Source organism: Sitophilus oryzae, unplaced genomic scaffold, assembly GCF_002938485.1.
Source record: "Sitophilus oryzae breed Bouriz unplaced genomic scaffold, Soryzae_2.0 scaffold_376_pilon_pilon, whole genome shotgun sequence".
NCBI classification, from domain to species: domain Eukaryota; kingdom Metazoa; phylum Arthropoda; class Insecta; order Coleoptera; family Curculionidae; genus Sitophilus; species Sitophilus oryzae.
In genome coordinates this window covers 630,268-653,580 of record NW_022146947.1, presented here as the reverse complement: position 1 = coordinate 653,580, position 23,313 = coordinate 630,268, and the positions used below count along the sequence as shown (strand labels likewise).

At 31.7% G+C, this 23,313-nt stretch overlaps 1 protein-coding gene across 2 annotated transcripts; it reads left to right on the top strand.

Moving 5' to 3' along the window:
• The first annotated feature begins 389 nt into the window (after positions 1 to 389).
• On the top strand, positions 390 to 22,525 carry LOC115885182 (histone H3.v1-like). 2 transcript variants are annotated; one of them, XM_030904001.1, is made up of 6 exons: positions 390 to 443; positions 14,677 to 14,892; positions 15,659 to 15,904; positions 17,557 to 17,918; positions 19,559 to 19,743; positions 21,312 to 22,525. In XM_030904001.1, exons 1-6 carry the CDS (start codon positions 420 to 422, stop codon positions 21,845 to 21,847), a joined length of 1,569 nt encoding a protein of 522 aa, XP_030759861.1. In that variant the 5' UTR covers positions 390 to 419; the 3' UTR covers positions 21,848 to 22,525. The 2 variants fall into 2 exon arrangements, with proteins under 2 accessions (XP_030759861.1, XP_030759862.1); XM_030904002.1 differs by lacking the exon at positions 390 to 443 and adding an exon at positions 7,059 to 7,153.
• The last annotated feature ends 788 nt before the right edge of the window (positions 22,526 to 23,313 follow it).

Here is a 23,313-nt window from a genome sequence, read left to right as displayed (position 1 = left end):
AATGAATAAAATGAAAAATAAATAGATGAGATCAATGTGTTGCCGACAGATTGCCCTAGTCTTGTTTATTCAGTGCGGCCAACGCAAAAAAGACGCTAAGCTAACTTTATCCTATGATGTATGTTTAAGTATTTGTTTATTAACAAGAAAGCGTATCGGTTTTTTGTTACAAAGTACTGATTGACAATTGACACTTCGATTTTGCGCCCCCAAAATGTTGCGCCTACGTGCGTGCACGCACTGCACGCTCGCCAGGAACGGCCCCTGACCGGATATCGGACTTTAACCGTAACATATATATCTACATTTTTTTTGTTACTCTAAGGTACAGTCTAATCCGTGCCTGAGATGCTTTCCTTAAGATAAATCTCGTACACCTTAAACTATATAATTATTAATATTGAACAGGTGCTATCTAAATGGTACTTGAATGGTTATTTGGTGTAAGTAGTCTAACTTTTAGAATGGATATCACTATAAACGGTTAAACTTCATTCCTTCATATCAAATGAAATTATACAGGGTGAGTCTTAAATAAGTCCAAATATTTTCAGAGCCACTAGATCTCGATAAAAGAAACATATTTTCTTTTTGCCGTTTTTCAAATAAGTCCAAAATAACGGAGATATTTTACTTTGAAAATTAAAAAAAAAATGTTTTCTTTTTTGTAAATTTAATCTATTACTTATGTTGCCATATTTTGAAGATATTATGTTTTTAACTTAAAAAAAAATCCAAATTTTCAAATTTTTTTTCGCGAAATAAACCTTATAGACGTGTTTCTGAGGTCGAAATACACTACCCCTAAAATATCTGCACTTATTTAAGACTCACCCTGTATAGTCCAAGAGGACGTGCTCACCCTGTAAGGAAACTTAAAAAAATCTTTAGTTTACTGACATTATTTATTGTAAAATGGGAATCAATATTTTGTAATATTTAGTTATTTCCTATTCAAGGCCCTTAATTTTTTATATGAAATAATCAAGTTTTTTTCGGTGTCCTACATTCAAATTTCAGTCCATTTTTTTCTCCGTGAATAGGTAAATTGCATTAACTACATTGCAATATTTAATATTGAAAGGAAATTAGTCAGTTTAATGCGATAATAATACAAAAGAAAGTAGTTTTTGTATGTAGAATTTATAGTAAATTATTTTTTTTTATAGAATGAATGTATGTTTTCATTTATTTGCAGTAAAAAATTCATCATAATATGGTAATGATTACAAAATATATAGAGATTGGTTTACTGTGAAGAAATTTAATGATTTGACTTCGTATATATCTCTTTTGGTTTACGAGATCCATGTAGTGTGCATTATTATATGAAACACCATGTATATTTTAACAAGTGTTTAAAAAACACAATTACTTGTTTGGATCTTTTCCAAACATGTTCGGTGTATAGGTTTTTTTTGTGAAAAGTTAACGTAAACGGTTGAATATTCGACCAGTGTGGTGACACTGAGTTCGCTGTGTACCATAATAATTGTCGTCTAAGCATTTTCTATGCAAATTTTGTGCGATAAAAATTTAACAATATAGAAACAAATGGATCTGTGACGTTTATTTCTTTTTATTTAGTGCATCAAATTTACGCTCGGATGATATCGTCGGCTTTATGACAAAAAGGCGTATCTCGATTTTTGGCGATTTTGAGATATTAACGTCATGACATGCCCAATGGGTCATATTTTAACATAGCGAATTTGCGCATTTTAATATTGTACCATTTTCATTTTATATTCGTTTAAAAATTTGCCCCATCTCAAATACTACAATTCTTCATTATGACGAAGAGACGTATGTTGAGATAGGGCTCTTTGTTATATTGTTATATCAATTATTGTTATACCTTATTTTACTTTACTTTAAGTATAAGAAAGATGGAATTTGAGATAGGTCCTTTTGTTTCAAGTTATGAAAATGCATGCGAGAGAAAATCACACCATTCTACCTAATTGTCTGACGGTTGCTTGGAACAAAATAAAACTTCTATCATGGCAGCAGCTCTCTTTTACAGTGTGATTTTAGAGTCTCTTTTTTTGCCAAAAACCATTGTTAGAATGAGCTGGACTCGGCACATAGCTGCATCGGGTATGCAAATGCAAAAGATTGTCCGAGAATAAATGGCCAAATAAAAGAAAAATGTTGATCGAAAGCAAAACAACGAAACGAAAATTGCCCTAATGGAAAATTTCCCGAAATCATAATTTCTCTAAGAACATTTTAGCGAACCAAAAATTTGCCCGAAAAATACAATAATTATCATTGTCAGGCCATTGGCATTGTCATCCATGCCAATTTTTGCAAAATTTTATTTATTGTGCCTATCATCATCCAGCATAAACACGTAGAATGGAAGTCGAATTTGTTATCATTGAACAGGGAAAACAGAAACTGTTAGGTACTCCACAGTTATTTGTATAAAAAAACGAATGAAGAAACATGTTTTGTTTTTGTTTAGTTCGGTTTTTATTAAATGGACCATGAGTTTAAATGCCCTGTATTAATGCCCTCAATTAACTAAATAATTACTAAAAATATATTAGTTAAAAAAATGCATTTTTGTATAAAAAAAAATATTATTAAAATAAGCTAGATAAGAGTATTTTAAATGATTATTGTCTTTGCTTCTGGAATGAAAATTGTCTTTGTTTTCAGTTGATTTAATCCAACGCGAATAAAAATATTAAAAAATATTTGTTTCGGATTTTTTGGCGATTTTCAGATTTTTTCTTGTATGTATGTATTATATTTTCTTGTAAGTATTCCATAATGTGAATATTGTATAATTTTTTTTCTTATTAACAACACTTTACCGTCATTTTTAAATTTATTTTACATGGGCGTATATATACTATTCGTTCGGAAATAAATTTATTATTATTATAACAAAAATGCCTGTCTCTATTAAACAACTAAAAATAAATTATTTATTAGAATTTACGCTCAATTTATCTTCAGAACGTTTCCTCAATGTCTCCGTTTAAGTGTTAATACAAAAACACTATTAAAAATTTAAAGACTTTACATTTATTGGCCAAATAAAGTAAGTGATTTTCTTTAAATTGCTCTCCTGAAAAGTAGCAAAAATCGAGATATGCCTTTTCGTCATAAAGCCGACGATATATTCTAAAATCGATAACATATCCTCTATATTTTCGATAATTTCTCTTAGGATGCTAGTTTCTCGAAAAACAAAATTTGATTTACTTGATATGGGCATATTTGTGAGTAGAGCTAACAGAGATAAACAAAATGAACTTAACTCTTTTTTCTTACATTGGTTGATACATAGAGTTTATACATTATATATAGGTACATTAGATCATTACATCTTATCTATTTGACCACCACCCCCGCACTCCCTTATTTGTTAACTTTTTGAAAAATATTATTAAGAATATAAATATGCTCCCTTTGTACTAGTTTATATATTTTTGAAGTTAATTTGATCACACTAGAAAATAATTAGTACTGCCCTATAAAGGGATAATGTAGTTCTATCTAAAGAAAGGAACCTTTGGTCAAGTGATACTATAGCGAAAACAACAGCTGAAAAACTTGTACATTCACACAAGACTCCAGATAAAAATGAACGGAAACTCTCAAATTCTTATTTTTTATTAGTCTGAGGATAAAGTACGACAGGGAAGGAAAATTAGAAGAAAATAATATCGCATTTTTATTTTTTTCAATTTAAGAAACAGATTGTTTGTGATCACCTTCCATAAAATTAGTTTACGTTCAAGAATGTATAGACGTGCGTATGATTTGATCATAGCTTTATAAAAAATTAAAAGAAATTTTCTTCAAAATGCGGTGTCGGAGAACAAACATTTTGTTCCTTATTTCTATCATTTATTTGAGTTTCTACTATGTAATTCAAATAAAGTTTCAGTTTTTGTGGTTTACTAATTTTATTGATTCATATTAATTATTAATATCCTTTACTGTTTTAAAATGTTAAAGAAGCACAAAATTTATTTAGTTCAGTGCTACGGAAAATGTAATTACACATTTTAATATAAATTGTAATTTTACGCTTCTTTAACTAAAATAGCAGAAACAGAGAAAAGCAATGATGTTAATCAAAATTAATACATATGATTAATAAACTAATTAATGAAGAATGATTTGGAGAAAATGTAATAAAAGTTTTCGCAAATATGCAAACTAGAAGAATCGATCTTAATTTAAAAATTTAAAATCTAATAGATACGTTCACACCTTTGTTTGTTTTACCTAATTTTATTGATTCATATTTATTGAAAATATATGCTCAGATTCTCAGATGCAAAAACCGCAACGCAAAATTTGTTCAAATTTAAAGTGTTATATTTTTTTTACTTTTAGCCCTATTTTCATGATTTTTTTTAGCAAACTGTATATAAATCTATCAATTTTAATTCATAAACTATGTTTTTTATAAATTTCAGTATTTAGCTTATTATACAGGGTTAATTGAAGGGTTGTTTTTTACCTAAACTTTAGAACATCCTGTGTAATAATTTCGTGAGTAACTTTTCCTAAATTATTATATATTTTGATCAGAACCATAGAAGAACCATTAGCATTTTTTTTTATCTCCTGTACTTTTTTGTAAAACATACTAATTGAAAATGAAAAGCAAAAAATAAGTCGTTAAAAAATAATGAACATGCTAACAGTTTTGACATAATTTTAAATTACTACTGATACATAAGATTGATGTTTTCAATAAAAACTGTAATTTTCCAATAACAATAAGAAAGGTACCTATTAAGCATTCTTGCGGATATTAAATAATAGTAATCTTATTTCAAGCTAACAGAGAGCAACACTTTCCTTAATATGGACATTAGGCTGGCTATCTTAAAATCTAATTTAGTTTTTAATGAATTATTATTTTTTATTCGAATATCGACTGCCTGCATTATAAACAGTATAGGAATAGTAATATACAGTAAGAGTATTAGTAAAAATATAAAAGCATTTATAATATTCGTTTCAGTGAGTTTATAAAAAACACTGTAACTAATGTTTTTAGTGGTTACAATAAAACATCGCATATATACTGTTTGTAGAAAGTATTTTGAAAATTTGAATGAAATGAAAGGAATTTTTTTCAATAAGGTAATTTATTTTATTTATTTATTATCTACAGTATGTCCCCAGATTGGCACTATAAGAAGAAAAACGTTTTATTGACATTTTGAGGAAAATTTATTTTTCATAAAAATTTTTACTTGTTCTAAAATGTTAATTTCGTATATACTTTTCCAAATTTCCATACCCCTTTAGAGAAATTAAAAAAAAAATCCTAAAGTTCTAAAAATTAAAATGCGTTTTTTTGTAGAATGTAAAATGTTTAGGAGGGGAGTTAATCACCGTGACCTTACATATCTATTGTGTGTTCCCTTTTCTTGAGTTATAACGAGTTATAACTCATCATACAGTCTCAGGGCTTTAACAAAAGCCAGTATCTGAGACGGCTCCACAGAGGTCAGCTCTCCATCCTCGACATCAGCCGTACCAAAGTTCATGGCACGAATGGTCGTCTCGGCGCACTCAGTGATAAGGTATTCTGGTGTTTCACCATTTTTCCCACAGAATCTGCATTCGCCGTTGTTTCTCAGCTTCAGCCTACTGAGGTGTTCGTTGAGGAGACAGTGTTCTGTTAGAAACCCCGTGACAATCCGAAGATTGTTTTTACTTAAATCAAGGAAAACCTTTGATTTTTCTCGGTCGTAAGTTCTGAGGAACTTTTTCGAGTGTCTTAGACCGTTGGAGGATACCGATTGCAGATTACGGATGGAGTCTTCCAGATTCTTCAGTTCCGCTTTCAGTTAGTTCCCGCTTAGAAAACAGACGGTTCTGGTCCAGTTAGTGGAGTGTTTGCTCCTTTTCTAGCTAGATCATTTGCTTTTTCATTGCCTTCTATCCCTTGGTGAGCAGGCCCCAGAGTAGGGACTTTATTTTCTTTGCCTAATTTGTTGAGCTTCTCTAGGCATTCTTTGACCAATTACGAATTGAATTGATTTGGTCTAAATACTCCTATCCCTGTCTCTGCTTTGGTTTTGGAAGCATCAGTATACCCCGTTATGGTATGGTCTTTTACAAGCTGAGCAAGCGTTTTTTCCTTCCAATCATTTTTATTACTCAATACTATAGTGAAGTCAGTGAAGTGTTTCTCAAAGTTGTAAATTCTTTGTATGTCATCCACTAAGAGTTGGATTCTTTGATAGAAAGCTGGAAAGAATTTTAATTAACGTCATATCTTTTGCTGTTTTAAAATGTTAAAGAAGCACAAACTTTATTTAGTTCAGTGCTACGGAAAACGTAATTATACATTTTAATATAAATTGTAATTTTGCACTTCTTTAACTAAAATAGCAGGAAATAGCAATGATGTTAATCAAAATTAATACATATGATTAATACAAATCATAGATATTACTAAACAAACTAATTAATGGAGAACCATTTAAAGAAAATGTAATAAAAGTTTTCGCAAATATGCAAACTAGAAGAATTGATCTTAAGTTTAAAATTTAAAATCTAACAGATACGTTCACAGCTTTGTTTTTTTACCTAAATTTAGTTTTTTTTAAATTGGTTTGATTTTTTTTACCTGTTACATTTTTGTATTTTTATTTTTGTAACTTAACCTGTAAAAAAAATTAAAAAAACTTTATTGTGTTGGTAAAATGTCAATTGCAGTTACTTATTACATCCCGTTGTATTGACTCCAAACTACGCCGCTGCTAGAGATCAAAAGAAGCAATAGATGTGACAAGGTCCCAGTGGAACAGACCCATAACCACCTCAAAAATTTAAAAAAATTTTGCTTGATAAAAGTTTGAAAAGAAAAGTTATCGCATCGAAAAGAGAAAGAAAGCAAGAAAGACTGACCACCGAGGCTCTCCGGACAGTAGACGGCTTTTTTCCTGCGATGGTCGAAGAGAATAAATTAATCTTCTAGTTCGTTTTCACCGGGCGGTACCGCAAATAATTCGTTTGCGTTTAACCGTAGGGATTATTCACGGCGGTTTTTTCGCACCGGAATTATATAAAAGAAAGCAGGTAGCGGCCTAGCCGATCAATACATATCGATTAGCCGTTACAGTGCCTGCCGCAGATCAATTCCCACATCATGACGTACCTCGTAAGTACCAGTGAGACACGCAGTGATACACGAAAGTGAAGTGATTATCTAAAGGGTTCAGAGCTAGATCCCGGTCTTGAAACTTGAAATTAATTCCCGGTACTTTGGAGACTCGGTAACAATAATTGAACAACCATTTTTTGTTGCGTGCGAAAGTCCTGTAAAATATCACAGGACTAATCACTAACGGTTGCAGTCAAACTCTTCTAAATAAGTATTCATGATATTTCTTATCTATACTAATCGACATATATAAAATGCTAATGTTTATCTGTGTCGTCTCTACTGAAGTAACGACTTACTGTAGAAATTTGCTTTTTTTACTAAAAGATAGCTAATTGGCTCTTCTAAAAACTGTCGTCGCCGGATTTTTTGTTTTTCATTTAATTAAAAAAAATTAAAAAGGATTTTTGTGATGTCGTGGCGGATGCGCCAGGCTTCAACTAGTCTATACTAATATATAAAATCCTTAAGTGACTGACATACTGATTAATCACGATCCTGCTCAAACCACTCAACGTAAGAAGCTCAATTTTGGCATACATCACAACCAAACCACCCCTCAAATATTACAATATTTTTTATTTAAAAAACAGTCAAGTTTCAGAAAAAACGCTTAAACACGTATATTTTATTTTGTTTTTTTACATATTTTAAGATTTTTTAAAAATGTATACAGGGTGTTTTGAAAAATATGGTCATTGATTAACCACGATCCTGCTTAAAGCGCTTGACGTACAAAGCTGATTTTTGGAAAACGGATTGACTTTAGGGTATAGAGATTCGATAAGAAGGGATTTTTCGAAACTCGAATTGAACTGAAATGAGGGGTGAAACCCGTGAAACCACTCCTCAAATATTAGAATATTTTTTTATTTAAAAAGCAGTGAGTTTCTCGGAAAAACTCTTAAACACGTATATTTTATTTTGTTGTTTTACATATTTTAAGATTTTTTAAAAATTTATACAGACTGTTTCATAAAATACGACCAATGAGTAATCACGATTCTGCTTAAATTGCTTGACGTTTAAAGCTGATTTTTGGCAAACAGATTGACTGTAGGGTGTAGAGGTTCGATAAGGAGGGGTTTCTCGAATCTCAAATTCCAAGAGGGTGAAAATGCCCCTCAAATATTTCAATATTTGTTATTTAAAAAACGGTTAGTCTTTGTCTTTTGTGAAAACGCTTGGACCCGCATAGTTTATTTTGTTTTTTTTTACATAATTTGAATTTTTTTAAAAAATCATACAGAGTGGTCCAAAAAGTTGGGTAATTGATTAACCACGATTCTGCTTAAACTGCTTGACGTAAAAAGCTTATTTTTGGCAAACGAATTTATCGAAAGTCAAATTCCAACGAGATGAAACTACCTCTCAAATATTACCAAGTTATATAATAATATCGCCATATTGTTTTTTTTTCATGCTAACATAAATGTGAGAAAATTTTATCCAGTTTATATATTAATGGAAATTCTTGCTTTGCTTTATCATCACCATTACAAATGATTAATTCGACGCGAACGAAGTCGCGGGTATACGCTAGTTGTTCATACTTCTTTTCTTTTTTGAAATGTAAATACGTTATTTTTTTATTTGGTATAATGTTATCAAATGTATTAGTTATATTTTTCATTATGTTTTTCAAAGACATTTGCATTTTTAATTAAAAAATGTAAGGCTTTTTTTTCTCGTTTTTTTTTCAAATTTACTTAATTTGGTTTATGTTGTTTTTATTTGATAATTGACGACTGTCATTTATTGACTGATGACTGATAATTAATGGCTGTACCATCTTTGAACAATAATTAGCTAATACCGAAAGTACCGAGAAAATAGGGAAATCCCGGTTCCTTAAAGGCGTGGTCCAAAAATTCTCCATTCCGAAGAGTTCTCAAATTTCGAACAAATTTGAGAATTTGAAAGATAAAAAGTTAATTATTAATTTAGAGACATTTTATTTTAGTAACTGTATTATCATCATTATCATCATTTTCAGCTTATTCAATCATTTCCAATTATGATGTAGCCTCCGTTACATATTTAGATACTCTCTTTGTAATTGGGCCTATTGGTTGTCTATTGTTGGCTACGCGGGCCCAAGTTATCCCTGCCAATTTTCTAATGCATTGCTCCCATCTCAGACTCGGTCTTCCTCTAGGTCTTTTAATTCGTGGGTATGTAATACTGTAATTTTTGTGGTCTATCTGTTCTCCATCCTTGCTAGGTATCCTACCCATTGCCACTTGAAGGATTTGATTCTGATGATGACATCTATTACCTGGGTCTTTTGTCGTATCCACTCTATTCTTTTACGATTTTTCTTGGTTGTTTATTATTTCCAGCATATTTCGTTCCATCGAGTGTCGTGCGTACGGCAGTTTCTTTATAATGTCCGTTTTAAGTATACATGTTTCGCATGCACACTAGATATTATTATAATATATATTTCGAGTTACATTTTACTACCTTACAATAACATTTAAGGTATCTGTGCTAAATGTCTAAAATAATTGAGGCGTCAAGTTGCAAAACCCGTCTTATCCCACAAACGTTGTTTAGAGATAATAAGCAAAAACTGTTTTAGCAAATGTTTGAAGCCTTCATTTACAGAAAACATATCCATTGAGTGGAATCATTGTTTTGTATCTCGTTTTTCTAGAAATAAAAATTAATATTTAATTTTTAAACAGAAAAGAACACAAAAATAATTCGGATAAGGCGGGTTTAGTTGCAGTATGATGCATATTATTAACTATGAAATGAAGAACGCTGTCATTTTATATGTACATTTTTATGGGAAATATCATCGATCGTCATTTCCTAGCCAACTGGACGTCTTTTTTTTCGATCATACGGTATTTCCATCCTAATTTGATTTATCAAATATACTATTTTATTAAAATTTAAGGATTTGAAAAGACGTCAGTAGTAATGACTTATGTAAAAAACTTATGAAAAAATGCGGGATTTGTAACAATAATGACAATAAAAAGGAAATAAAAGTGGATAAGACGAATTTTGCTGTAGTAACGTAATTTGTAGTAAATTTTAATATAGGCGAACTAGACGACTTTTACTGTCATTTAAAGAAGGCGTCCATTCTTCTCAAAGAGACCTGTTTTAAATTAAAAAGAAATTAAACATTGAGACCAAGACTTTGAGTCTTTTTTATACTTCTTTTTGACTTTTACTGCAGTTTGGAATTATGTTTATGTAGATTTCAGGATCCCACTATTAATATACCGGGTGCGTCTCAAAAGTGGCCCACTCCTATAACTTTTTTATTTTTTTTAGTTAAAAAAACGAAATTTGGTATGTTAGTATATGACATAAATTAGGATTGATTGACGTATTTAATTGTTTTTGGTCACTTCCGGTTTCACCGGAAATGACTACAACTTTTGATTTTTAAATGGCACCCTCGGTATTTTTTTACTTCATTCGATAGAAAATGTCACTCTGAATAGAATGACACATCATATGTCAACTTTTGATATTTTCGCATATGGTTTATTTGAAATTATAACTTGCGGTTCGTAACAAAAATTTGACTTTAAATACCAAGTGTATGGTATCAAATTATTCGTAAAAAATGCTTTTTCCAAATATGTTAATAAGCCACCCTCGTTTCATTTGAAAAAATTAAGTTATGATTAAAAATACGATTTGAGAATTTTCTAACTGGTCAGGACAAGACACTAAAAACATTAGACGATCAAATCTATTTTTCCAAGGCTCCTTGATGAAGAATTAGTGTTTTTAACATAGCCATGGCACTCTAGATTGAATTTTAAAATACAATTTTTTATTAAGCGAGAATGTCAAAAGTTGACATATGATATGTCATTCTATTCAGAATGTCATTTTCTATCGAATAAGGTAAAAAAATACCGAGGGTGTCATTTAAAAATCAAAATTTGTAGTTGTTTCCGGTGAAACAGAAAGTGACCAAAAACAATTGAATACACCAATCAATCCTAATTTACGTCATATACTAACATACCAAATCTCGTTTTTTTATCTGAAAAAATCAAAAAGCTATAGGGGTGAGCCACTTTTGAGACGCACCCGGTATATCATTAGTGATGTCGTTTTGTAACTTATATTTTATAACTCAATTATTCATTCATCGATGTTTTGGTTCATTAATTTCATAATATTTAAAAAAATCTATCAAATATCTTAAAAAATACGTTTTATAATATGCCAAATATGCACTTTGCATATTTGGGTTTCCCTAATTATCAGAATTGGCATGGGTGTAAATAAAAAAATTCACTAAAAATGCACCATTTCTTCTGGGTTGTGAACTTATTAGTTCTAATGGCTGATTTCGGCTATTGAGTAATCTAGACCACCCAATTTTTACGTCTGTTTATTTTTGGTGTTATTTCTTTAATCAGGCGTTGTAGAAATATCTATATTATAATAATTCCGAAATAACTTAACCACAAGGACGGGAAATATACAAATAAATGTTGCAAAAATAGGCTAACCGGAACAAGGATAGGAGAAAATAATATTATTTGTTTATATTAGGTTTGTCTTTTATTGTAGATTTTTTTGCTTAACTCGTCACTTTGTGGGCGTGAATGATGCACTTGCTTTTGGTCCCAGTCAACAGACCTATGAAATAGTGTTTATGATTTATGGAATATCATTATTATTGAAAAATCATGTTATTATTATTGTCTGTTGGCTGATGGGCTTTTACACTAGCAGATATGGTTTTAAGTCCAGAAGTTGTATCCGCTATAGTTGCTTTAATTGAAGATGATAGAGATAAAAATTATGTCCCTAATAGATTTACATGTGCACGAAGTACAATGCAGTCACTTCCTCAAGACAAGTTCATATGCTAGACGTCCAGGAACCTTCGTATGAGAACTTTGAATCGATACAATCGATTTATTGTGTTAGCTAAGAAATCGCCGTTTGCCAGCTTTTCAAATTTGTGAATTGCACCTAAGGAACGTTACATGTAAGTGAACAGACTGTAGGAAGAAGATTTTTGCTTCGTTTAGCAAATCTTATGTCAAGAAGTAGAAGGCCTTGGACCTGGGACCACAATTTACTAGGACTAGGACCAAAAGCAAAGGCATAGTTTTAATGTAAAAATTACGAAAATATTTTAGTGTTTTCTTCAAAAGCCAATATCTCCATCAAAAATAAAACTATTGAGATGAACCAAAAAATAATCTATCGAGAAAGGATGTACTCAGGTGATAAAGTGATTTTTAAATTACTCGCTGTCTTACCATATCCCACAGGGTGTTTCAAACTTTTACCAAAATATCAACATTTTGTTTGCCCTCGTATATTAACAGAGGGTAACTTTCATTTTTAATTTAGAAAGAAATACTAAAAAGTCAAATAATTTAGCTACATATTGCTTAGAAAAATCATCAAAATCGGCTCATTAGAACAAAGTATATTCAACTTTAAAATACATCAAAATTTTAAGGTGCCCTTTTTTCATACCGGTGAGTGTATTGTATATACTATAAATTCTTTTAGATATTTTTTTAGTTTAGGATACTAGAGAAATAATTGAACTGATCCTCTTAGAAATATCAATTAGTTGTAATTAACAAAATATCAACAAAAGGCGTGTCATTTCAGTATTTTTAATCAGTCACAGTCTCGCGGAAAATTTGCTATAAAAATGGTATTTAAAAACCAACAAGCAATCAGACTCCCAATTAGCACATTGATGCAACCGTGATTTTGTAAATATAAGGTAATTTTTATTTAACCGTTTCAGATTACGAGAGTGAAATACTATGTATTTTTTAATTTTTTATAACCACAGACACCGCAATGAAGAAAATTGCCACTACTTACAACATTCTTTGATTCTAACAGGATATTTTTGTTTTCTAACTCTTGTATAATATTGAAATTAGTTTGATGTTGCTCTCTTGGGTCTTGGGTCTTAAGTGGGATTTATAATGTATCAATTTAATCTACAGGGTGTCTCATTTATGTTTGTTTTCCAGGATTTCTCCATTATGAGCAGAGGTAGAAAGATGCGGTTTTCACATCACTTTGCTACTACTGTTTTATTAAGCCAAAGATGCTACACGCAGATTATTATTATTATTCCTTCTGAGTTCCTGAAATATAGGGCGAATTTTGAAAATGTTGTGTTTTTTGACCCCCTTTGTACCTTGGTTATCTTATAACTTATCGAAAAGGTGAAAACTGAGTCCCGTAGACTTTTTCACACGTAGAATCCAGTGGATAACTAGTATCCACTGGTTAAACTAGTTTTCCGCTGGGAGATTTCATTCTTGAAATACCAACCCAAACAACAATACCAAACTTAAGCTTCTTTAAATGGAATAAGTTGTAGCGGGTGGACTTGATTTTTTAAACAGCACATATCTAAGTTATTTGACTTTTTAGTGTCTCTTTCGTTTCGGTAAAAGTTTTTTTGAACATCCTGTGGAATATATATATATAATACAGCATGGAATTTAAAAATAATTTTATTATCTTTTAACATCTAGGTATATCCTTTTTCGATAGTTTGTTTTTTGATCCATCTCAATAGCTTTATTTTTGTTGGAGATATTCGCTTTTAGGAAGACATTAACATTTTTTCGTATTTTTTACATTAAAACCATGCCTTTGCTTTTAGTCATATTCAACAGACCTAGTACGTTGTTGTGGTTCCGAAGAAGGCCTTCTTGACATAAGATTCGTGAATTACTTCGTTTAATCTTCTTAAATTCCGTTCACTTACATGTACGTTCCATAGCTGCAATTTATTATAAATTTGAAAAGCTGACAAACGGCGGTTTCTTAGCGATAAACTTACAATAAGTCGATCGTCTCGATTCGAAGTTCTCATACGAAGATTCCTGAACGTCTAGCATATGAACTCCTCTCGGGGAAGCTGTACTGTACTTCGTGCACTCCTAAATCTGTTAGCGACATAACTTTCATGTCTATAATCTGCAGTTAAATCAGCTATAGCAGATACAGCTTCTGGATTAAAACCATCTCTTCTAAAGTAACTGTTCAACAGCCAATAGTCAATAATAATACGATTTTTCAATAACAGTGGTATTACATAAATCATAAACACTAGTCCATCGGTCTGGTGACTGGGGCCAAAAGTAAAGGCGTGGTTTTAATGTAAAAATTACGAAAAAATGTGTCTTCTTCAAAAGCGAATATCTCCAAAAAATAAAGCATTGGGATGAACTAAAAAATAAACTATCAAAAAAAAATGTACCTAGATGATAAAATGATTTTCAAAGTCCAACAACTTTCCAATCCAAACTTTCAACATTTTGTGTTCCCTCGTATAATTGACAGATGGGAACTTTTATTTTGAATTTAGAAAGCGATACTAAAAAGTCAAATAATTTAGCTACAAATTGCTTCCAAGACCATCAAAATCGGTTCACTAGAACAATATATTAAACTTCAAAATACATCAAAATTTTAAGGTGCCTGTTTTTCGTGCCGGTGAGTATAATAATTATCTAAAAATTAATTTATTTTTTTAGAGTATTCCTTTACTATTCCTCTTCATACCTTTTCTATGTGCCACATCACCTCCTACAGGAACAGCAAGGCCCAATTTTAATGATCATCAGAAATTCCCAATTCAAGTTTTAACAAAACCATTAGAAGCACAAACAGCTGCTTCATCTTCGGGACCACAAAAAGTCCAAAGTCCTTTTCCAATTCAGACCGATTTAGATTTTAAGTCGTTTCAACAGGTAAGCCAAATTTTTTGTTTATTTTATTATTTTTTTCCATAGCAACTGTTAAAATTGCCATATATCTATCAAAAATGATCGAATAAAAACGGCGTCAACGATGGCTATGAAATGACGATAGCTGTCATTTTATATATAAAATTATATGGAAAATGTCGCCATTTCATAGCCATCGCTGACGCCGTTTTTATTCGATCATACGGTACTTTAACCACAAGAGTAGATTAAATGATATTTTAACAGCGAGGATATGTTAAAAACTTTATTTCTTCTCGCACGTTTTTTAATTGCTTCCATTTTTTAAAAATTTTGTATTCCTTTTCATAAGTTATTCGGGATTTAAATGGATGTAGTTTGGATATGGCATTTGTCGCCTCAGCCTGAATATATATTGGTAATTTACTTATTTCGTTTTGAGCCATTTCTGGCTCCAATTCAATCAGCAATCGACACGAAAGAGAATTAGAAAATATTGACTCAAAACTGACAACTAAAGAGACAGCTTTATTTATTTGTCAAATAACATAGAAACCAACGCCAACCCAGCACAATATTTTGAAATAATAATTTCTGAATATTTTTTAAAACGTAACTCGCTATGGAAAGAAATATTGTTTCATACACGACGATAAAATTGCATTATCGTCTCCCGAAATTAATTCACTAGCGATTTCATTGCTCGTGAATTAATCTTTTCCCGGTCGACGATAAAATACTATTTTATCGTCTTGTATAAAAAATAACTATGAAATTAATATTCTCACAGGTTTCGCCAAAAGACAGTCAACCAAAAGCTGCTGGGTTTCCCCCGCAGGTGATCAACTTCAAACCCGCAGTAAGTACAGTAGATTTTAACGACTACTTTAAATATTTGCTTCAAGCTACTGACGCGAGCACCGAAGCTAGTTTGCATCAAAATCGGCTAGTACCAACCCTGCAAGCACCCGTAGCGCATTCGGCTTTGATATCTGCCACATCCTTTATACCACAGTATTTAGCTCAATCCGAAATAGTAAGTTTTAAGGTGGTAATTGGCTTGAGCCGAGCGCTGTAATGTATCGCTTGTTCGCTGTTCGCGACGAAAGTTTTGTTCGGAGTCGATACGCGAAAATACATCTATTGTTATATGGGTTTCTCGGAGATGCGAGTGGTCAACAATAGGTACCCAGTACTTGTTCAAACTATTGATGGAATCCGGACAGTTGCCGAACATATACTGACTTGTAAAGTAACAATCATAGAGATTCGCTAAAAAAACGACAGTCGACTCGTCCAGTGGAGCACCGTTGTTGTTCGCGAGCCGCTAGGTTTGCCGATTATTTTCCGGTATTGATTATAGCGAATGCTCGTGTTACATTACATTACAGCGCTAGATTCAAGTCAATCTCCGCCTTTAGAGTAGAGAATAAAGATAATTCACTGATCAAACCCTGTATAATAAATAATCTATTATACAGGGTGGTTCGAATTGTAATCAGGAAACTTCGGCAACACATCCTGTAGATAAAAAAAAGTAACAAAGTTTGTATAAATATATGCCCTAAAATGCTTTGTTTATACAGGGTATAGAAGTGAGAACTTCTGAACTAACGTCGATATTTGGATGAAAATTGGTGTCTGGATATTCTTTTACGTGAGAAATTTGATTTTGATGTTATGAGTTATGACTCCCACTGTGGTGTGCGCCGTTTACATGTTTTTCAACTATTTTGAAAAGAAATAATTTTTCGTTCGCACCTGTATTACACTACCGAGGAAAATGTATATATTTTCACCATTTTTTGCATAAAAAGGTCATAAAGAAGCTACAAAATGCAGCTAATCAGTGTAATATTAAAATAAATATATTGAAAACCAAGTCAATCAGAATGAATTCAAATATAAACACACTGTTCAACATTTCTGGACAAATGATAGAGGACATTGAGAAGTTTACGTATCTAGACAGTATAATAAATACGTGTTGACTATATACCATATGACCGAAAAAAAAACGGCGTCAGCGATGGCTATGAAATGAAGATCGTTATCATTTTATATGTAAAATTATATGGGGAATGGATGGCGTTTTTTTTTCGATCATATAGTAGTTATTAGACTGAAATAATAAATTTGGACATGTTTTTGTGCGAAATTTTCAACAGAAACTGTTTTATCATAAATTAAAAAACATAAGATGTTTCCAAATTTATCATTTCAGTAAAATAACTTTGATAATTTTGTTTCTAAATATTTTGAGAATGATTGCCCCTAGCAATTTTTACTAAGAGATTTTTTTACATAAAAAATGCGGAAATCTATATTTGTTCTATCAGTGTAATACAGGTACGGACGAAAAATTATTACAGTTATAAAAGATATAGGTGCATGGCGCCCCCTACAAGTAGGAGTCATACTAACGCTGAAATCAGATTTCTAATGTCTAAAGATACCCACACACCAATTTTCATCCAAATATCGATAAAAATAATGAACAAATTATTCAGAGAAAATCTATATAAAAACTTCTACACCCTGTATGGCCTGTATCTCCGAAACGAAGCATTTTAGGACTCATGTCTTCATACGAACTTTTTTACTTATTTTTATCCGCAGAATATGTTGTCGAAGTTTTCCGACTACAATTCTGACCACCCTGTATAATATCTGTTCTATAATTTCTAGTCGATATCTCCAGCAGCATCTCAACAAAACCAATTCAATGATGCCTTGAGTAACCCAACTCTAAACTTGTACAGCGTTCCTCAACAACCGCCGAGGGGATACAATCCAACTCATTTTGCTTTCCACAGTGGTCCTGTAGGAGCCAACAATATCCCGATGAACGTGAAATTTAATTTGCCAGAGAACAACTTCTTTAATCAACAGTTCCAGAAGAACAAACAGAAGTTTCCGTTGAGTAGCAACATTCCTGTGAGGCCCACCGCGGAGAACCTACAAGCTAAACCAAGAAGGCCTGTACCGGAACATTTGCTGAACCAGCAATTTCCAGTAGTACCCTTCCAGTTGCCTCCGCTTACTAATGGGTAAATATATAAATAAATAACATGAACTGCTTCTTTTACATCAGCTTTTAAAGCCTGTTTATTCCTCTGGTTGCGTCTGTTCTGTTGTTTATTCACAACAATAATAAACAACAAAATACATTGGACGCTGCACAACAACGAGAGCAATCGGGCTTTAGAAGCGTATTGATCATAATATACATCCATTAAGAGAAACTATTATTCGAACAAAAGAATATGAACTTCCATTAGCCACAGCTTTAATAGACAATGTAGGCAAATCCCTCAAATAGCAATGGACATGACACCTGACAAGAAAGACAGATGGATCAGAAAAATTCCAGCATGGTACCCACGAGGAATTCAGAGACCTAGAAGAAGGCCAAACTTAAGATGGGACCATAAAATTAGGAAATTAGCAGGGATATATTAGACTCGCATAGCCCAACAATAGATAACAATGGGTCCAACTACAAGACGTTATCTTAATATGTAAAGGAGGCTACACTGTAATTGGAAATGGTTGAATAAGCTGGAAATTATGATTCTTACTGTAGATAAAATTTAAAAAATGTCTATACCTATGTGGCGGATTCATCTCTCCAAAAAAATCCTATATGGGTATTTCGCCACTGCATGAAAATCTACAAAATAAAATAGTTATTTTTTGTAAACACTGCTGCGTTAATCCAACGGAGACTAATTGTCAACACTGGCTTACAAATGACCAAATTTGCCTAACGGGCAAAAAAATGCTTAACGTTTCGGAAAGTTTATCTCTTACTCTCGCCGGAAGCAAAAAATACAGGGAATAAAGAAAAAACTATTTAAAATATTTAAATGCAACTATTCGAGAACACTTTTGTTGTTTTTTTAAACAGATACGTCTACAGAAACCGTTGACGTTCTGTTAAAATGACACTATATCAAATTAAACTTCAAAATTAACAATTATTACCTGATAACAATTACTTAATAAGGTAAAACCAAAAAGCTTCAAACTTTCTGTATGATTACGTTTAATTTGTTTTTAATTTTTTCGTATGTTATATTTTTTAAAATCAAAGAAGCGATTACCATACATTACTAACATCTACAGATGCATGAAAAAGATATTTATTTTTATTAGATTGTATTAAAAAACCTTATTTATTTTTCTTTTAGAGACTATCGCTTCTTTCATTATAATTTTGTCTTTGTTAAAATCTATTCTGTGCCCTGTGTCCCAGCATGCTGACAAATCTTAGATTTCTGAAAGTCGCCCTTTCTTAAATAATCTTTATGTTCTTTGATTCGAACATCTAGATGTTGTAGAATATAGAATGTTTAGGAAGCGAGTTATTAATCACCGCGACCTTACAGATCTATTGTGTGTTCCCATTTCTTGAGTTATAACGAGTTATAACTCATCATACAGTCTCAGGGCCTTAACAAAAGCCAGTTCTGTTCTCTTTTTTCAAAAGCCCACAGAAATTCGCTTTTGTTTCCGTCTAGATGTTTCACCAATACAAAATTTATCGCATTCACATGGTATTTTGTATATTACATTTTTCGTTTCTTGTTCAGTATTCATTATTAACATTTAAGATTAACAATTGTTTGAATGTTAACTGGTAGTAATATTGTTATTTAGATTTATCAAAAAAAAATTGTTATTCCAGGTTGCAAGGACCTCAAGAATTTTATTACGTCAACAATCCCCAAGTCAATCCTAATGGACAGCCGCAACAAAATGAAGAGAAACCAGTGAATGAAGAAAGAGATGAAAATGGAAACGAAAACGAAGAAGAAGAGGCAGAAGAAGAAGAGGAAGAACAAGAGGAGGATGGTGGTGAAGAAAACGAAGGTTAGATGTTTAATATCTACATCTTTTTTATACAACTTATTTTTATAATTTATTGTGGAGTTTTAAAGCGTCATAAAAGTTCTAGTCTACGGAAAGTGCTTGATACTTTTGATACTACTTCAGAGTAATATTCTACAATATACTGGGTACGTCTCAAATTTTGGTCTCAAAAGTGGCTCACCCCCTAAAACTTTTTTATTTTATTTTTTCAGTTAAAAAAAACGAGATTTGGTATGTTAGTATATGACATTAATTAGAACTGATTGACGTATTCAGTTGTTTTCGGTCACTTCCTGTTCCACCGGAAATGACTACAACTTTTGATTTTTAAATAGCACTCTCGGTATTTTTTTACTTTATTCGACAGAAAATAACACTCTGGATAGAATGACATATCATATGTCAACTTTGACATTTTGGCATATGTTTTTTTTAAATTTTAACTTGCGGTTTGTATGGAAAATTTTATTCGAAATACCAAGTGTGTGGTATCAAATTATTTGAAAAAATTCATTTTTCCAAATATGCTAATCATTTTCTAACTGGCTAGGACAAGACACTAAAAACATTAGACGATCATATCCATTTTTGTAAGACTCCTTGACTAAAAATTAGTGTTTTTAACATAGGCACTCTAGATCTAGATTGAAATTTAAAATGCAATTTTTTATTTAACGAAAATGTCAAAAGTTGACATATGATCATCATTTTCTATGTAAAAAAATTTCGAGAGGGCTATTTAAAAATCAAAAGTTGTAGTAATTTCCGATGAAACAGGAAGTGACCAAAAACAATTGAATACGTCAATCAATCCTAATTTATGTCATATTATACTAATATACCAAATCCCGTTTTTTTTATCTGAAAAAATAAAAAATTTATAGGGGTGAGCCACTTTTGAGACGCACCCGGTATATATAAAAATCAGCCATACAAATTTAAGTTAAGTAATTCTTATTTTTAGTGACCTTACCTGGTATCTGTCAAGGTGTCACAGGGCGAAATTCACAAACACGCCGGTATTCAAAGCACATAAGTGTAGTATGTCTGATCACTTTGGGATCTTACTCTATTAGGGAAATCTGATGTTTGCGTTTTGCCAAATCCTTATCACCTGATCTTAGCTGTTATATTTAATTGGTAATAATACCTTAAAGTTGAAATGTATGACCATGAGGTAAATCCCCAAGGCAATTTCGAACTTTACATACTAATAAAAGATAGTCGAGATACAAGCCTTCCATCAAAACTGTCGCATAGGGATTGCTTTATTTTAGAAGCAAAATGGCGCATTTTTTACAAAAAAAACTATAAATAAATATGAACGTAGTCCTCAGTCCTCGTCTCCTGATTTCTTTGACTAACTCTGTACAATGTTCAATTTTGTTCAAAAAATTTCATGAATTTACCCATAAATGAAAAACTTAAAAAACACTTAATACAACTCAGCAGCAGTTACAATTCCCTCTTTATTTCAATACTGATTTATTTCGCATCGTTATGTGTTTTTGTTATCGACGACTGTCATACTCTATCAGTCATTACTAAAAGAAATATTACCTTTCCAGAAGGGGAAGAAGAAAAGGCACCAGCTGGGGACATCGAGGAAGCGTTCAATTTTGAAACGTTTCCTTTCGAAGCAGGCGACTACGTAGAGCAAAAAGAAAACCACCAATTCAAACCGTTCACCTACTTCACACAACAGAATAAAGAGAACAACGAAGAAGAAGAGAACGACGAAGAAAATGAAGAAGAGACTGAATCAGACGCCAGCCAGAAGAATCCCATCAGCTACCGCCTGCTACAAGACCAACGCCAATCCGGCTCAGTAAACAAAGAAAAACTCGGTGTCGCGCTAGACCAAAAAACCAAAGCTGTCAAAAGTCCGAAATTCTACAAGAAACTGAAAAAGTACAAGAAGAAGAAGAATGGTGCAAAGAAAGGGAAAAAAGCTAAGGGTAAGGCACCAGAGACTCTCGATGTTGCTGCTTCAATGATGATGAATTTGGAAGATGCTCCGATCACGCGCAAACAGAAAGTTTACAAAGAGAGATGGTACGTCGCTCAGGATGTACAAGATCAAAACAATCCACCAAAGAAATAAAATAAATATATTTGTTATTTTTGAGTTTACACTTGTTTTTTACTTTATTACACTTTAAGTTAACAGAGAGATTCCTATTATTTATTACTATAAGATGTTATATTTTTTGTTATTTCTTTTATTAAATACAGGGTGGTACTAAGTATCCCGAATGCAATTCAGACCACCCTGTACATAAGCCAGTATTATCATGTTTGGAAAATTCCACGGCTACTTTTTTTACTTTGATTTTTGAAAAGTGCCAAATAAAATTCGTAATTTTATCGTGATTTTTCACGTCAATTTTAGACAGAATACATATACAAATATTTGTTTATGTCTACATTATTACTTTGTCTATGATTATTACACAAACTAATTCTAATTAAAGGAAGTTATTAGCAAGTTTTCTGTAAAAAATAAAAATGTACTTTTTGTGCCTGCGCTGTAACGTCATCCAATGTACAGACTCGCCATAAAAAGTATCATTTTTACTCCTAACAAAACAATATACTATTATTGTAACTTATTTTTAAGAGATAGAAGCAAAAGGCTATAAACTTAATTTCGAAAGTCAAAATAAATTGAGTATGGTCCAGGCAGAGGAAAACTGGGTAAAATCAATAGAAGCTGCTGCGCGTTTCTATGGAGATCCTGGAACAGAGTCACATCCAGGATGTTTTTAATTTAAAAGCGTTGTAATTATATTAAAATTGTTGTGTCTATTATATGTCAATGAAAAATAAAAGTTGTATTTAATAAAATTGTTTAAATTATTTTATTTACAAATATACCGGGTGTTTTTCAAAAGTGGCTCACACCTATAACTTTTTTATTTTTTTTAGACAAAAAAACGGGATTTGGTACGTCGCGTTGTATGTACGTCGCGTACGTAAATATGGTAATCGTAAATCATACAGGATGTCCAAAATTCTATGCCAAACTTTCTAAAATATAAAATAAAAGAAAGGCTGAAAAATATATATTTTTTTTATTGATTTATTAATATCTCTGAAACTATCGAAAAATATTTAATCATATCTTAGGATTAAGTAAAGTGATCGGAAATGAAGCCAAAAATGCATTAATATACAGGGCGTCCCGTTTAAAAAAAAAACATCCCCATCCACTCACACTTTTTTGAGCCACCCTGTAGAAGTTAAAGTATTTTCCTGAAATACGTCCTAGTACAAACTTAGGTTTGCATTTGAACAAAATTACCAAGTTTTTTATTCTAGGAGCTACAGATGCCCGAGGCACTATTAGTGAACCCTGTAGATGTCATGCCAAGATGATATTTTGACTGCCAACTGAGATTCTGAGATACGAGATCTTTTTGAATTTTCGCCCATTTTGAAAATTGCCCATAACTTTTTTAATTTCAAAGAATAGTAAAATTCTGTGAAAACGTTCTTAAAGCACTTTTTTAAGCACAATCCAGTGGCGTAGTCAGTTTTTTTTTCTATACTTGCTCTTTTTGTCAAAAC

Coding starts and splice junctions, on each gene's coding strand:
- LOC115885182 (XM_030904001.1), top strand. CDS start 420: ATGGTACTTGAATGGTTATTTGGT. Junction 14,893..15,658: donor ATTTTAAGTCGTTTCAACAG/GTAAGCCAAATT, acceptor ATATTCTCACAG/GTTTCGCCAAAAGACAGTCA. Junction 19,744..21,311: donor TGGTGGTGAAGAAAACGAAG/GTTAGATGTTTA, acceptor TTACCTTTCCAG/AAGGGGAAGAAGAAAAGGCA.